Genomic DNA, 17,340 nt, shown 5'->3' with positions numbered 1-17,340 from the left:
TTTCCCTTCATATATAGTTTCCAAATTCCATCATTCATATATATATATAATATTGAGAAAGTTACATATTATTATCATCAATAGTAGCATTGAATAACAATGTTTTCTTCTATAAGCCATAATGACATTATTAACGTATGCATGGGAAAAACGAATGAAAATAATATATATTATCTTTTGAACTAGGAAATTAAAGGAATGATATTATTCTCACCTCTTGAGTTTGGAGACTGAAATATTAAAATGAAGGTTAGTAGGTTGAATAAGGAGAGATTGTTGAGTGGTGATTGTGGTGCAGATGAGTGTGGAGGTTGAAGGGGTTTATATACTGCCAATTAAGGCCTCGAAAATCGGACAGATCGAAGTAACTAGTTAGCCCTCTAGCCAGTGCGCAGGTAGGGTAAGGGGTTGTTCTTTTTTGCTTCCTTCAAAACCAATGTGATATCATCAAAAACCATATTTGGAAAAAGGGTAAAAAGATTTTTCCAAGTGCCACTCCATACACACCATATATCTTAACTAATTATATAATAAATAAAAGGTATATGTGAGTATGTAATCGGTAGGGTTTTTAAGATGCAAAGTACGTCACTAATTATTATTATGTGTGTGTATATATTCAGAATAAAAAAGAGTATGTTATATATATACGCACACACGTTGCTTATTAGAAAAAGGACAAGTTATACTAGCAATTACCTATCATCATCCACGTAAAAATAAATAAATTGATTATGGAAATTATAACTATAATTGGTTCAACTTTGTCAAGCTGCTCTTTTTTGTCCCCACATAAAGCAAATTAGCATGCATTGTAACCTCTAAACACCACAATGCCCATGCCCTATCTTTTAAATCTTGTAGTCCATAAATGATAGCAAGATATCTTTTTGACTGTGGATATGTGTTAATTGGACCCTCATTTATAGTGAAGTGGCGGGGAAAGAATCACAATAAAATGGTCCTTATTACCTTACGATCACCGCATGGTCTCCAAGTGCATCCTTTTTTTTTCCCTCTTTCTTTTTTGATGTTATTGATCAAAGAGAGGATTGGATAAGAAGGAACGAAATTCATTGTTTATCACCAGACAAAATGAATATTCCTCACACTTCAAGGAAAAACCTTAAGATCAGAGATTGTTGACCCCAGTGCGTAGTGGCCCAGCTTATTCCCATATTCATAAATAATTGACAAGGAGGTGTCATGTCTCACTTTCAATATTATACTTTCAGAAGCTGGCCGGGAGTTATAAGGGTCGTCACAAACTATATGGTAAAAATCGGTGCTGCTTTTCAAATTTGAATATTCCTCTTTTGTACTTGGGACTTAATTTCTTTTGGGCGCAAGTCAAAAAGGATTATAATATCACATAACCTTATTATGTAATGTTCTTTTTACTTCAATAATCATATATTTATATGAACATTTGGCCAAGCTACCTGCAACCCAAATATTGTGCTCTGTTTCCATTCCATCTTACTTACCTAATTAATGATCAAGATATCATGGAATCTAAAATTATGTCTACATAATTTCCAATCCACCTTTACCAACCTAATTAAATGAATTTAGGCGTGTTCCCATTTCCCAACATACTATAAAATCATAAACACTACAACGAAGATATAAAAAAAAGGTTATTAATCATGTCGAGTTATAGAGATGTCAGTTAAGCAATATTAATTAAGCTATTAATCCTAGTCTTTAAAGTGGTCCCAAATAGTGATCCATGTTTAGAGAACTGTTTTAACACAGACAAATCTTTATCTCAACCATAGAACATGAAGAAAACGCATATATTTTATTGACGATAGTGGCGACGAGATTTTGGACCGTGAACATATAAATCCGTGTTTGTATATATTATAATGAAAAAAATGAGGATCACTCGTGCATGTCAGATGCTGAAGATCTAGAGGAGTAAAATTGTGTATAGCTCCAAGACGTAGGCGATGTTAAAGTAAAAGTTGCATGGCCATTACTTCAAGGAACGTCCTTGGTTCAAATTATTGCACTACGATACCATTTAGTGAAAGAGAAACGATTCTCATTGATGACTAAATGTTGATTGGAATTGAAGGAATAGTTCAAAAATCAAAGAAAGGAGCAAAACTTGGTAGAGTTTCGATAAAGATAGTCGAAGTTGATGATGATGGAAGAGAAGTCTTCGAGGTTCAAATTTTGACCATCTTTTCTTTTTCTTTTTTCCCCTTCGTTACACTGATATGGCTTTTTCGCTGTCATGTTCTTTTCCTTCCTCATTATCGCATATTCTCTCACCCTTTTCCTTCTCTCTCCGTAACAAAGAAAGAGAATTAGCCAGCAAAGAGGGAAACACATAGCAACGAAAACCCCCAAAAAAATAAAAAGAAGGAAATCTTAAAACTAATAGAAATCACCCACCATTTTTCTTGGGGAATGGTAAAGAAGGCTGTACCAAGCTGTGAAAGCAAAAAGAAAGGAGAGAGTGAGAGTGCTGATTCGATTCTCTCATTGGGAAATGCTTCCATGCATCACCGTACCCATCGACCCCTAACGTATACTCATACTCTTCACTTTATCTTTTTATTTATTCTTATTATTATATACCCCATAACACACACACACACACACACACATATCAGAAACGTACCCATGCTTTTGCGCTAACGTACTTATATGTGCATATGAACGTGTGTACTTCTAAAATATAACACATTCAAATTAACAATAATGTACCCTGCCAACTAAATAATGAAATAAAGACATTACATGTCTTTTTTAAGAAAAGGTTAATCTCGCGAATTATATGTAGTACGCATTATGTAAAGCAATAATTCAATTTTCATATGTCGCAGTACGATAATTTTAACTGTTTCCGAATTGTCTTCTGAGTTATGCACGCACATAAGCACATAACCATTTGTAATTATTGAAAATATAGTCTTAGAGTGAAATGTACGTATTAGTGTACATGTAACATATATATCATTCGTTTGTTTTATGGTTGCATGCACGTGAGTTGGTAGAAAGATGTGAGTGACGCCATCAGAATGATAAAAGTTTTCTCTTTTCTTTTACTTTTTAGACCTCCAATATCTTTTATAATATGCTCTTGGAGTCCCCAAATGTCCATCTTATTTGATTTTACACAGTTTTCTACCCAAATTAATGAAATGTCGTTAGTGCACGAGCTTCGGATTGCATTTCTCAACTCTCAAATGTTATAATCACTACCTAAAATGTTCATATATGTGGCTTTTATGTTAAAGAGAATATGGGTATATTTTAATGATGGTTCATATAATTGATTAATAGAAAAAATATATATTTGTGTATTTTATAATCGAATAAATTTAATTTTTTTAACTTGATCCGATAAAATTCCACTATTCATGTGAGCCTAATGTGGGCCTGCCTATACAGATTTGGATTGTCCACATTACTCCTTTTTTTTGTGTGTAGAAATAATCATGTTTAAATGTTACATTGTTACATTTAAATAGCTGAGATTATTTAAAGAGTTTGTTTAAAATATAAAATTATTGGATGGATCGATGATAGTTTTTTATATTTAATTCATTGGATGAGTTGATAATATTGAATTTTAATGCGTTTAAATTTATTTAAAAATTTTAGACTATTATTTTAGAAATTTAAATAATTACAGACTTTTTATCCTAAACTTACATAAGCTTAACTCGCGCGTTAGATTTGGCGAAACAGAATAGCTCAATTTGACAACTCTGGCACCCATGAACTTGAAACAAGTAAAATTTGAGCCCATTTAATAATGAACTTATATAAGCTGGTTGATGCATGAAAACTTGTAAGTTATGTGGATTCAATCCGTTGATTTGCATAATAATCCATATTTGTAAAGTACGTATGATAAAAGTGAATATATGAACTAGTCTGCAAACTAACTACAGGTTTAAGCCGATACGTTAAATGTCAACGCTTTTGAGTGTGAGTATATATGGATCACGGAATCAATCTATTTTTGTGGATTAAAATAGATGCAGATTGGATTGGACAATTTACATCCCAACCATAGTGTTTCATACAATTCATTTCAATTTCTGACTAAGTTGAATAAAGTGGCACTACTCATTTATTTATTTTTATTTAAATTGCCTGAATTTGAAATATTGTTTTAGAAAATCAAACTCTGAACTACTACGAGTTAGTATCATAAAAAATAATTGACAGAAATTATATAATAATGGGCCGCCATAAATCATAAATCTATTTTGTTCAACTGAAAATAGAGCCCAATGTAAAACCATAGTTTCTTAAGAAGCCCAAATCTCTGCTTATTGTGAGTTTCAACCAATGACCAAATAATCCATTGCCGTTTGCAACCTTGTTAAGGGATTGGAGGATATCTCGATCGTGCCCAAGTTTATTGTCGGTGACATGTTTAATGTCCTGTTAGTTTACCGTTTAAAATTTTATGGCTAAAATTAATTTTTATACATTTTTTAATTATAATTAATAGTGCAAAATCAATTCTATTTGATTTTAACATAGTTAGCTCCTAAAGTTGTTCTGTTATTTAAGTTGTGTATAATTTTGTTGAAGCCGACGATATGTTATTTAGTCTTGTGTATATTTTTGTTCGTTTGTTGGGTTTTTTCTGTTTAATTAAGAAAAACATTAGGGAGGAATGATTGTTACCTCGCTGTAATTATAGGTTTATGTTGGAAGTAAAAAAGGTATACTTTTAAGTGAACTATTTCCATCTTCATTAGCTAAAGTAAACCTATTTTTAACATTTTTTTTTTTTATCCATAACCTAAAAAAATACACTCCTTTTTGTTTTTTACTCGCACGAAGCTTAAAATAGAGTTATCAATTAAAACAAAATCAACCGATTTGACTTTGTGCGAAAAATCATAAGCAGCTGAGATGATATTTGAAAGAAATTAAAATGAATTAATTTGAGAATTAATCTAAAGATACAATTTCTATTTTAAGAAAACTTGTTATAAAAATATCTTTAGCACTCTTTAATCATAAAAATAACCTACAATTAAATACTAGATGTTTGGAATCACATTCGTGTTGGTAGAGACTTTTTTTATTTTTTAAATTACTTTAATTACCCAAAAAAATGAGTAATTTTTTTTTAAGTATATACATTTATAAAATACAAGGAAAAACTGAAACATCAATAATTCACTTTTATCTATTAAATTTGTTTAATTACTTTAAGAATGAGATATGTGGTTTTAGTTTTTGTTATTAAAAATTCAAATATTTTCGATCTATTTTTAGATATATAAAAGTCAGTTAAAATAATTCTGAAAAGAAAAAGGTCTAAGCCACCCAAAAGACCCTTACTAACTTGTATATATAAAAAAGTATGATATTTATCATCATTATTCTACACACAGAGATATATGTATGTATACCCTCATTCGCGCAACACAGTAGCGCACATGTACTCTGTGTTCTCCCTCAATCTTCATCATGAATTCTCCTAAAGCTTCCAAGAAAAATACCCCATTCTCCTCTTCATCATTTCATTCACAACCTTTTCATGTACGTCTCAAATTCAATCTCTTTCATTGAGGTTTGTTGTCATTTCTTGTGCCATGCATCGTATTACATAACTTCCTATAGATATTCATGCATTTTGGTTTGATAATATAGCAGCACATGTTTATCGTTGAATCACCTTCTTTTGGAATATTCTTTAGTGAACTGTTCTATTCTTCATACTGTTTCATATCTTTGCCATAACTATTCTTTGTGTTCATTCATGCTTGCACATCAACTTTTTCATTTCAAAATTATTTCTTTCTTATAGATATATTCCGGTTGAGGGAGACTGCGAAGACTTATAGGCAATTATAACACTATCCCTTCATATTGTTTACCTGACACCCTCGAATGTGCTAGTCGTATTCAGAATCATAGCATATGTTGATGTATCAAGAAAAGTACAAGGTGTTTCAATAATGCATCGGACAACATTTGAATTTGTTTGTTGACATCGTTTTCAAGAAACAACAATATTATGATGCAGAAAATGAATGGCAAGAACATTCAAAATGTAAAAGAATGCAAAGGTTGTAGTGTCTTGTCTATTGTATGTCTTTATGTGCGTCAGTTATTTTACCTTTATTCTTATTAATTTTGCAATATCGGAACTTGGAAAATTATGAGGTCATGTGGCAATTACATTTTCTCATTCAATCGTAATTGCTCAAGATTCTATTAGTTCTCATGAGATATGTATCACATCATTATGGTTTGAGTATTTTCATTCGTGAAAATATTGTTGAGCATGGACAAGGATGTTTGAATGAATAATTTGCTAGCTTAAGTCGTGGGATGGGGGAAAGACACTAGTTATACTATTATGTACATGGTAAATGACTTATGTCACTAATCTATTTTTAAAAAAAATCTTTGGACAATCAATTGCAAGCATGATTCTGGAAGTGACGAAACTGAAGGAAGATTCTTATTGAAAATCCTTTTGATTTCATGTATCTAAGTGAAAAAAGATGCATCAATAAATGATTTGTTTGCTAAAAGTTGATGAGATTAGTCTAGTGGAATTATCTACTAAGCAAATGACTGATCTGCTGATAAAAATTTTGTAGGAAAATAGACTGCAAGCGTGCCTTTTAGGCATTTGCATTTTTGGCTGTTGAGTTTATTTACCGTCAACGTCGCCTAATTTGAAGAAACTGCATCAAATTCTACTGCACATAGTCCAAATAAAGATTCAATTTCAACAGCTTTCTCCCCTTTATCTGAAGATTTAATAGCTTCTATTTGAACACTGAAGATTGAATTGAATATGTATGAGCAAGCTGTCCCAAGACAAGGTAGGAGAATAATATCAAACTAGAACCTACAAAGGTTGGGATCTGAGGTACTCAAACAACCTATGGCCTAGGAGAAAATGTCTGTCTTTCTTTACCAAATATTAATTCTTGTTATTTATACGCTTTGTAGCATAACCAAATTTCCACATTGTATTTTATTTTTTAAATATCATCAACTTACTAAAATTTAACTTTATTTAGACAGAATATAAATACAGAAAGCAACATATATATCCACGCCCATAAGAAATAAACAAAATTTGCTGGATGAGAGGAAATTATCCATGTCCTCCCACTAAAGCATTCCCAAATCCCAGAGTAATAAGCACAGTGACCCTTGGAATTAAAAAAGAACATTTATTTAGTACCATGAGAATAGAAGAGAGAGAATGAAGCGGCTATACCATTACCAATATACCCCCACACCACTATCTATTCTATAGCGCCTCTTTCATTGCCTAAAACTATGCTATTATATCCGTGTGACCCCATAGAGATTTACTTCTCTAGTTCAACCGAAACCCTTCAAGTCCCAAATTTGCAGTTAGCCACCTGCAAACTTCATCAGTCTCTTCAGGGACTGTATAGTGACCCAACCTGCAAAGCAACAATATATATGTATTATTCATTAGACTAACGTCATTTACAAATATGATAGTGATAATTTTTGCAGAACAAGTAGAATACCCGTTGTAGCTCCTAAATGTAAGATTCTGGAATCCTGATGAGCTTAAGGTCATTGCAGACTTCTCTCCAAGTTCATATGCAACCACATCATCACCTGCAAAAACAATTCAACATATATCATACAACTTCAAAGTCTGAACTACAGCCCAAGAAGAAAGCAAAGAATATTGGGACTAGTAGTACAAGTTGGCATACACATATATGTAAAGAATTAACTAAATCTTATATTTGTTAGAAGTTCTGATATTCACAAACCAGAAAAGTGTCGAATGGTCAGACCAAATGAAGATCTAGACATGGTGAGTAAATGAATCTATGAATTTTAGACTGGTAATTGCATTATGTGATAAATCAGTACCAACTTAAACAAGGAATTCAACATATGTGAAGTGTTCACTTCCCAGACAGTATTAAGCACAGGTCAAGAGTCTTAACCAGTAACTCTTACGAGGCATTTCTTTTTTTGTGCACAGGAACTACTATTGACCAGACATAACTATAGATTATTGATCACTAAAAGCATAAAACTAGCATCTCAACTTTGATATACATATAACAGGAAAGATGTGTAATTCTGAAATTTTTATAAAAGAGAACTTTAGCGTGCAGGCCCATCTTGAAAGGAATTCAGGGTAAGGGCCAGATGAATCAATTATACCTTCACACCCTCAATTTGTAGAAAGGGAAAAGATTCCTTTCAATAACAATTTAAAATTTTTGAAGTTATAATGATAAATGATAGAACTTATGAATACCTCTTCCATGGCAGAGAAATAAGGGCAATGATGCTGCGCGCCTTATGCCATTGTGTGATCCTTCAATCTGACTTTTCAAGGTCCTGGATCAATTAGAAGCTTCTCAGTGGCTTATATAATGTATAGCTTAAAGAAAAGGAAAATACTCTTGGATGTGCCATATTCATAGTGTATTTACATAATCACTGTGACAAGTGGTAGAAACCAAACCTTGAACAAGGAAGCCAGCCACTTAAAGAAACAACAGCACTTAAGTTAATGGGATAAATGTTTCCATTCCCATAGCGCCCCAAAACATGGCAGGTACCTGAGTATAGAGCAGTTGCAGCACCCATACTGAAGCCCCCAACACCTAGTTTGACTAAACAGTAAAAGTAGAAAAGTCAAATTACAAGCAACTTGAATTTAGTTCAAACATTCCCGTGAATACAATCTAAATGTAATATTTGGCTTCATTCTAATTTATTCATTTTATGAGATAATACTTCAGTCACTTTAATATCTAAACACCTTATTGATAGCAAATTTGGAAGGTCATTATTTTAAAGGCTCGGGAAGGCTTTATGGAGTCGTAAACTTTCACTTTTTTCTTCCTATACTTTCATACCAAATTCTGTGCAGATGAATAACAAATAGAGAATAATACTCAGCTGCTACTGAAGCAGACATCAAAACAAGTTCTTGTGATTCTTATTGTTTCTACAAACAAGGAAACTGTTAAAAGATAAAATAAATAGTTTTTCTTGATCAAAATGTTCAATCTGTTTTTCCCCAAACAAATATGCATGTAATTAGACAGTACTTGCAGTATCAATATTCAATACTTACCAAAGGATAATCAATAGAATGAATTTTTTTCCAGGACAACTATATTGAATTATTAGATGGAATCTATAAAAGAATGTAGAGAGCATTAACATGTTGATTACTTCAATAACCTCCAAATCTTGTTGATAATTTCATTGAACTCTTCTGCTGTACAGGAAAACCATTTGCTTTCACTCTACATTACCATAAGCAATAGCTCACTTCATATATCCAGCCATACATGGCTGAGGAGTTCACGAAAACTATAAAAGACTGAACCTCTTGTTAAGGAGATGTATTCTGTATTTGTGATGTTAGGCTGTTAGCAACTAATACCATTGTTTCCATTAGCGTTATGACATTTTCTATCATAGATATAGCTAACATTGTGAATTGAGAATGGATCCTCTCATGTTCAAATTTCAATGAGCATGGGAGATCATATCAATGAGTTATTTAAGAGATCATGGAAAACCTACTATTTGGGGGCTCTGTTGACAAAAGATTGGCAACATGTGCTGCAGAAGCATCCAAACCCTCCAAATCACTAGGAGCATCTTCTGAAATCTCCCCAACATCAAACCCTGGTAGAGATGCCTCAATCAAATTAGACTATTCTTGACAGTTAAAATGGACCTGACTTTATAGTTCTACACTCAACATACAGTAAGTTAGCAAAGAAATCTATATATATCACTGCAGTGAAGAAGCAAATTTTGTAGTCAAAGGAAAATGGTAAAAGAACAATGGTGTTTTCAAGGAAATAATGTAGAATTTCAAGCATTCAATCTTACAAGCAGTGCAAGGAAATCCCCCAAATATGCCAACAGGCCGAGTAGGAGCAGTTGGGCAAATCCATTTAATCTGCAACATATATTTCAAGAAAACAAATGGCAACTGTTTATCACATGCTTTCCAAATATTGCATAACTAGCATGTGATGCAACTTCAGATAAGCAGTAGCAACTGAAAAAATGTCAAAACATGCTTATTCTCACATTTGGAAGAGGAAGAGTTTCCAAGAGTTGGGACCAGCTGCAAAACAAAAAAAAAACGAAGTCAATTTTATTCACCATAGGTTAATCAGGAAGTTGTCAACTACAAATACAACAAATTTAAGTAAAAAAAAATTATAACTAGTAAAGATCACATTTGAAACTATTATAAGGTTTCTTCAAGGAAATAATACACATTAAAATTATATCAATCCTACCTGATTTTGGGACCACGTATTAATAAATGGCATAATTTGTATTATATGATTAAAAGCACTAATCAACCTGATTTCAAAATTATGAAAATCAAGAGTTTATTACTTATGCATTGGGACTAGATGTGTCCTTGTTTGATGATTAGTATCTACATGCCTATTAAGTTTTGGTAACAACATAGCTGTGAAGAAGTGGTCCCCTTTCTATTTTCTGGCATATAAAAATCTGAGAGTCAAGATTTCCTTTACTGCAAACTTTCAAGTTAGAAGATGAAATAAAATGATTATTTAACTTTTTTGGTTGACAGTACCTTTGTGTTATCCCACCCAATCAATTGGCAAGAATTTCCTATGAGGGGATGGAATTTAAGAACTTATTTAATAAACAAACTTCAACAGAAGAGGACAAGATATTGACATTCCCTTACTCCCTCCCTTACCACCATTTCATTGAAGGTATATTCTCAAGCATAAGGAGGAGTCCACTCAAAGTGTTTGCCAATAAAAAAATGAATAAACTTATACAAACAATAAAATCCCAAACATCACCAACTCCAACTGTTGAGCCATGCACACTGACAAGAATGGTCACTTGGAAAGTGCATTATGTCTTATTGGTGTGAGTACAATGGGTTTTCAAACTATAACCTTTAATTCCGTTTGCCAACCAGCTCAAAAAGAAGAAAACTTTTCCCTTAAACAAATCTCCAGATGTACTCCAATTTTAATAGAATATCCATCTTTAAACCATGACTACATAAGATATTCATGTTAGCAACATACCTTGAGCCATTATCACCAAGGCCATGTAACCAAACTATAGTTGCCTGGTGTTTCCCTTTAGGTCTTACCACATGGGTCCTTCCAAACTCAAATGTCCTTCTAGCAGTTCCACTACCTGAAATATGACAGCAATAAAGTTCATTAAAAAAATGCCGGAAATCCTAGATGATTTAGTTGCTAGAAAGGCTCACTAGTAAATCAATAAATGTAGTGTGTGTACGGCAATGAGATGAAAATGGAAATGTAGGATCACAACTTACCAGAACTCATTGAGGAGCTGCTGTAGCTCATATTTTCTACCCAAACAGCTAAATGCTCAGGTCACTGCCACAATGCTTAAGATGAGTTTCTGCAATGAAGAGCACCAACATTAGCAATCTGTATTTATACCCAAATGGGAGGGTGACAAAGGAAAATAATAATACAATGAATCTGCATCAGCTACCCTGCTTACAAAACTAGCTAAAACCTCCTTGAAAATTGACAGAAAGTGAAAGGCACTCAAGAAAAGGAGATAGAAACTATAGGAGCCAACAAAAAAAATAAAATTGTAACCCTTTATGAGCAAGAACCCACAACAAATGAAGCACAAAATGCAGAGAAGGAGCCAAGGTAAGCATTTTACTTTGTAATACACAGAGAATAAGATTGGAGAATCTATGCTCGTGGAAATTAAGTAAAGCCAGAAAGCACTAGGCCTAAGACAACAAACAAGAATATTTGGCTATAACAAAATCCTTTCTTTATTTTGCCATTTGCCACCTTGAATTTTCCAAAAGAAAACGAAATAATGTGCAAAATAGCATTAACTAAAAGAAGTTGGAAGGTTCATTTTGAAATGATGACATTCATACTCGGGGGTATGAACAAAGTTGGTATATTTCTCTTTCACATAATATATACCAGAATCTTAAATTAAAAAAAGAACATTGAAAGGTGAAAAGAAGTGGAAAAAGTGAGCAAAGTTATGTTCTTTGCACAAACCTAAACACCTCAACCTGGTGGGAAACAAACCCAAAAAGCATAAGGGCTTTTTTCCTTTTCTCCTTGATTTGCCTTCGTTAGCTTCTTCGTTCCCACGACTTTCCCTCAACTCTTTTTGTTTTATTACTTCACACTCTCACCGCAACACAACACAACACAACACAACACAAACCCAGCATTAAGCCGCTTGTTTTCTTACAACCTTTTTTTGACCACAATGCCCCTACGTACTACGTAGTACTCCTCACAGTAACTGTAACACTCTTAGTAGTAATAATATCCTTCTATTCAGTCAGGTTAATTATTACATAACTAAAGTTACATTTAAATTAATTTTTAAATATACTTTTAATTTATCCGAATAGTTGTTAGCATTTCTTAAAATTATCAATGTAATTTTTATACTAACATTAATGGTTTAATTTTTACTGTTATTAAGGTATTGATTAAAATATTTAAAAATATATTTACGTATGAATTTTTAATATACATCACATAACATTTAACATTTTTTTTAACTAGTGCCTTTAACGGAATCTTATTTTTATTATTCTATATACAAGCGTGTGTTTGAAATTTTTGGCTCACTCACATGGTATATAATTATTTGATCATTATGATTACTGATATTGGTCCTACATAGAATCATTAATGTTGAATAAATGATTGTATGACAATTTAAGTCATTTTGATTAATAAAAATCATTTAATTATTAATTGACTTGGGTTATTTAATTTTCACATTATTAATCGAAAGAAAGGCATAAATTATACTAAAATATGTTTATTTATTTGGATGAAGGAAAAAAACATAAATAACAATATATTTTCTGCCAAAAAATTCTTTTTGTACCTTTCTTAAATTTAAAATTTAGTTTATTTTCTCTCTTTTCATTAACGAAACAGATGTCAAAGTTAATATACTTTTGTTCATTTCTTAAACACAAACCTACGATATTCTTCTTTTCAACGTTGATTGATGAAAAGTAAAGCAGGTTTCATCGCCCAGGCTCGTGGAGAAGGCAATTTGGTTTTGTTTTGGGGATGCACAAAAGGATAATGTTGTCGGCTTTTCATTTTGCATTGCCAAAATTTGCGTTTGGAGTTACTTTATTGGTCGATATTTTATGATTTAGTTTAAATTTTAAGTTAATTAAATTATTTTATTTATTAAATAAGTTTAATCTTGTGTGAGAGAGATATTAATAATATATTTTTGACACAAAAAATTTATTAAAATTCACATAGACGTAAATCCCATTATAAATTTGACATTTTCTATTCATTCTTTTGTGGTACAAGACTTGAGTAAGCTTGACCTATTTCTAGTCTGCTTATTAATTTATTGATTAATTACCACCACCTTTTTATTTGTTATACTAATATTATTATTATGGCCGTTAATTAATTTTATTTTTACAATTGATCTTACTCATGGAACTGATGAGTTTGCTGCTGGTTAACCATTATTATCGGTTCGCTAACATTTATTAACACTATTTTCTTTCTTAAAAAAACTAGTTATTATTTGCACATACAAAACCAAGTTAACGTGTCTCGTAGTCGTTTATTATGTGAATTAATTATCCCAAATTTTATTTAATAAATAAACTTACTCGTGTTAAAAAATTCGATTATCATTTAATCATACCTTAATGCAGAACTAGTACGTACTACAACGAGATAACTATAGAATCGTTGCTGGCCATAATAAAATGCATTCCAGTTATTACTAACCTATTATGAGTTTGAAGTTACATAACCATTATTCTCATGAACTATAAAACATCTACAATTCATCTTCTCTTTTAATAAAAATGGAATCTTATTTCTACAAATTTGTACACACTTTTTAAGTAGTCAACTCTTGGCAAGGCCCACAATAAGTAAAAGGAGAATGGAAGTTGGTAGTAACACAAAAGAAATCGAAATTCATTGCAGAGTGACTGGAATAACTGGCGTAAAGCAAGGAAAGGCATTCTTGCCTCTCATCAATTATTATTTTTTAATAACCTAAACCTAATGTATTGATCGTGCAATATATGTATATAAAATACTATCACTGTCTCAGAACCATTCGAAAGAAGACATTAAATAGTAATTTCAAAAGGGGTGTGTCGAGGCATCTGTAGAAATTTAAAACTATTTCTATGTCGTTGATATTCTGTATGCCACTTACATAGGTTCAGACATTATTTCAATATTAGTTGGTATCAAACAAAGTTAATATTTAAAACAACATTAAAATTGCTTTCTCAGTGTGCTAGGGTTGAAAAAGCTGTGAAAAAGTTATTACGGGATGTTGCTGCTTTGCTGTAGAATATTGGATGTTGCCCATATTTTATTATCTCGGAGATCAGTATATTTTTTATATAATTATGACCAAAAATGAAAAAATTTAAATATTGATTAAAAGTTAATAGTTAAAACCTATTTGATTACATATATATAATTACAACTCAAATCATTAATTTTTAAATCAATAGTTATAACGCTTTAATTATTTTTGTACGTATTTTTAGAAGAGAATGAGTACATTGTACTATCTTGAAAAACTTTTGAATTTTGATACGTTTAAATTTCTCTCTCTCTCTCTCTCTCTCTCTCTCTCTCTGACTAAGTTTTTGATTCTACAAGCCACTATTTTCTTTCTTTCAGCTAGGATACAGCTGGACTATTGGAGCAGGAGAATAAAACAATAGAACAAATAAAATGTGCACTTGAAATATTAATATATACATCCTTCATTGTTCTTCTCGTCATATTATGAAACTCATGACCCTGATCTTGAATTACAGTAAAGATGGTCAGAATAAAACAAGAATGGAGAATAGTTGTGCACACAGTCTGAGAAGTCGACAGAGCAAGCAGGCCATGGTGAGGTGCAAGCTATGCCCATAGTGGTAACTTAATATTTTGGATAAACAATTAACATAGTTAGATACCCCAAACTTTAATTGTCATAAAACACTCCTTCTTTACCCTACAATACCTCTTATTTTACCTAACTTATTATAATGCATAATGGATGTTCACCTTATGTCGTCCAGTATTAAAAACACACTCTTTTTTCATATTTTTAATTATTAATTAAAATTTATAAAAATAAGAGAAAATATTTAAGTAAAAATTTGTTTAAAAAAAAAGTTAACATTCACATAATGGATATCTGCTTAATTCATCCAGTATTAAAAATATATTCCTTTTTATACTTTTAATTACTGATTAAAATTTGTTAAAAACTAATGAAATGTGATAGATAATAATCAACTTAAAAGTAAAATAAAATAAAATTAGCATTCATATAATTTTAATTAATTTTAGATAATAATTAAAAATATTAAAAAAATATTACTAATATTTCTTTTCAATTTAAATGCTTGAAATTATAACTTAATTTGTCATGATATTTTTAAACTTAAGCATAAAAATAATATGCAGATTCATAGTAATTTAATTTATAAAACATAAGCATAAGCTGATTTTACGCAAACAAATTAATAATTTTTATTCAATAATAATAATACTTTTATATTTTTTCATTTCATTTTCATTTACTTTCTCTTATATTTTTTTGTACCGTTTATCATATCTTTTACTCTCTTTTTTCTTTCTTTTTTATCCCTGTCTTTCTCGCATGCAAATCACATCCCTTGACAGTGTGTACAAATATCACCATCAAATATTTAAATATTTTTATATAATAAATATTTTCTTTTTTATTAAAATTTTATCATTTCAAGTACTCAAAATCAGTACAAACCATGAATTTATATGAGGCCAAATGTATCAATGAGATGCTAAAATATACTTATTATCCCTAGAATGGGTGTAAAAACAACTGCAAATTAACGGACATTAATTGACTCAATGATTCAACATGTAAATTTGATCCAAGTCAAGCACATATTATAGGAAGCTTGGTTCCATATCAGAGTCTAAGCTCAACTTTGCCATCTTTCTCATTAACAAATCAGCCTTATCTCGAACTCTCACAGAACCCCTCACACAAAGATCAGCTAATACAGTTGAGAACTCAGGTAACATCAAAGCCTCTGTGACACAACTTTCACTATCATCAAAGAGGCGAAGAAGGATATCAGCTGCACCCTCTTTACTCAACAACGACCTCCCTTTCAACACACTTAACATTGACTTAATTATCTCATCACTTTTCTTCAAACCATTTAACCCTTCATCAAACCTTGCAAGGAGACCAAGAACAGTAAGTGAAGTTGAAGATAAGTCCTCGTTATCAGTGCTTTGAACAACTCCTAGTAGCACTGGAACTGCACCAGCTCGCACAGCCAAGGTGCAGTTTCCATGGAAATTGACAAGTTCAGCCAAAGAACTCAAAAGGTGATGTGCATCAGAATCATGAAAGCCTTCAATACCTTTCACTAGCAACTGAACTGTACCTGCCACCCCAAATTTGGCTTTGTTTTTATCAAGCATGGCTAAACTACAAATCAATGAGGAGGCCAATTTGCAAGAATCAAGAGAACACGAGGAGCTAATGAGGGAATTGAGGTAATAAATAGTTTCCATATCTGCAAGAGATTGCTTTAAATCAGGATTCAAGGAAAGGTTGAAGAGGATCAACAAAGAAAGTGTTTGGATAATGGGGGAGGAAGAATTTGTGAGTGTAGCTAATGTTGGGATGGCTCCATCTATTTGAGCGAGAAAGGTTCTATTTTGGGGACTTACCTTGGTGATGGAAACAAGCGTTTGAAGGGCTTTCTCTTGAGTTTCATGGGAATCTGATTGAACTAGGGTGAGACATTCACTAATGGTGTCAAAAAAACGAGATGATGATGACACTGACATCTTTCCTAGGCTTTTGATCTAAGTCTCAACCACCAAGGCTGTGGTCTTTTGAAGCATTTAAAAAGCTTAAATGAAAACTGTAGACCTTTGCTGATATAATAAATTAGGCAAACTGCAAACAAGTTACAAGAAAGAAAATGAAGATAGTTTCAATGTTTTATTTGCATAGGAAAATGCTCCACTTCTTTCTTAAGATCTTTGTCTCCCTCTTAGGTGTCCTGGCACATTTGATCCGTCTATTTGTCCCTTCCCCTTGGCAAGGAATGGGATTAGGGAAAGTGGGAAATAAGTGACCGGTTTAGCAACGAACTAATGCAATGGCTAAGGTGGTTAGTTGTCCTGTTAACACTACATGTGGCCACTCCTAACCCAATGTTTAGTTATAAATGGGGAGAACCCACAATTTTTTTATAACTTACTTCAACTAAATTACCCAAATCAATAAAAATAATTAAAGTTA

The 17,340-nt window shown here is 31.8% G+C and overlaps 2 protein-coding genes across 3 annotated transcripts; both read right to left on the bottom strand.

The window, feature by feature from the left end:
* Window positions 1-7,007: 7,007 nt before the first annotated feature.
* Window positions 7,008-12,218, bottom strand: LOC113865098 (acyl-protein thioesterase 2-like). Of its 2 annotated transcripts, none has more exons than XM_027499462.1 (10): window positions 12,054-12,218; window positions 11,330-11,418; window positions 11,070-11,184; window positions 10,075-10,111; window positions 9,871-9,940; window positions 9,556-9,660; window positions 8,480-8,630; window positions 8,270-8,352; window positions 7,515-7,608; window positions 7,008-7,424 (listed from the first exon to the last, which is right to left on the bottom strand). In XM_027499462.1, exons 2-10 carry the CDS (start codon window positions 11,358-11,360, stop codon window positions 7,334-7,336), a joined length of 777 nt encoding a protein of 258 aa, XP_027355263.1. In that variant the 5' UTR covers window positions 11,361-11,418; window positions 12,054-12,218; the 3' UTR covers window positions 7,008-7,333. The 2 variants fall into 2 exon arrangements, with proteins under 2 accessions (XP_027355263.1, XP_027355264.1); XM_027499463.1 differs by having other exon boundaries at window positions 7,072-7,424; window positions 12,068-12,146.
* Window positions 12,219-15,962: 3,744 nt separating this feature from the next.
* Window positions 15,963-16,880, bottom strand: LOC113866213 (U-box domain-containing protein 1-like). The gene has a single exon (XM_027501094.1). It carries the CDS (start codon window positions 16,878-16,880, stop codon window positions 15,963-15,965), a length of 918 nt encoding a protein of 305 aa, XP_027356895.1.
* Between the last annotated feature and the right edge of the window lie 460 nt (window positions 16,881-17,340).

Source organism: Abrus precatorius, unplaced genomic scaffold (assembly GCF_003935025.1).
Source record: "Abrus precatorius isolate BTA unplaced genomic scaffold, Abrus_2018 Scaffold4, whole genome shotgun sequence".
Taxonomy (NCBI): Eukaryota; Viridiplantae; Streptophyta; class Magnoliopsida; order Fabales; family Fabaceae; genus Abrus; species Abrus precatorius.
Note: the sequence above shows the minus strand (reverse complement) of the source record. Positions and strands in the feature narration are given on the sequence as shown.

What these genes read in the sequence shown, in the direction of transcription:
- LOC113865098 (XM_027499462.1), bottom strand. Translation starts at nt 11,360, where the DNA reads ATGAGCTACAGCAGCTCCTCAATGAGTTCTG. An exon ending in GGGATTTCCTTGCACTGCTT is followed by an intron (nt 9,661 to 9,870) that starts GTAAGATTGAAT and finishes CATCTCTACCAG; the next exon opens with GGTTTGATGTTGGGGAGATT. An exon ending in ACATTTAGGAGCTACAACGG is followed by an intron (nt 7,425 to 7,514) that starts GTATTCTACTTG and finishes GTTGCTTTGCAG; the next exon opens with GTTGGGTCACTATACAGTCC.
- LOC113866213 (XM_027501094.1), bottom strand. Translation starts at nt 16,880, where the DNA reads ATGTCAGTGTCATCATCATCTCGTTTTTTTGACACCATTAGTGAATGT.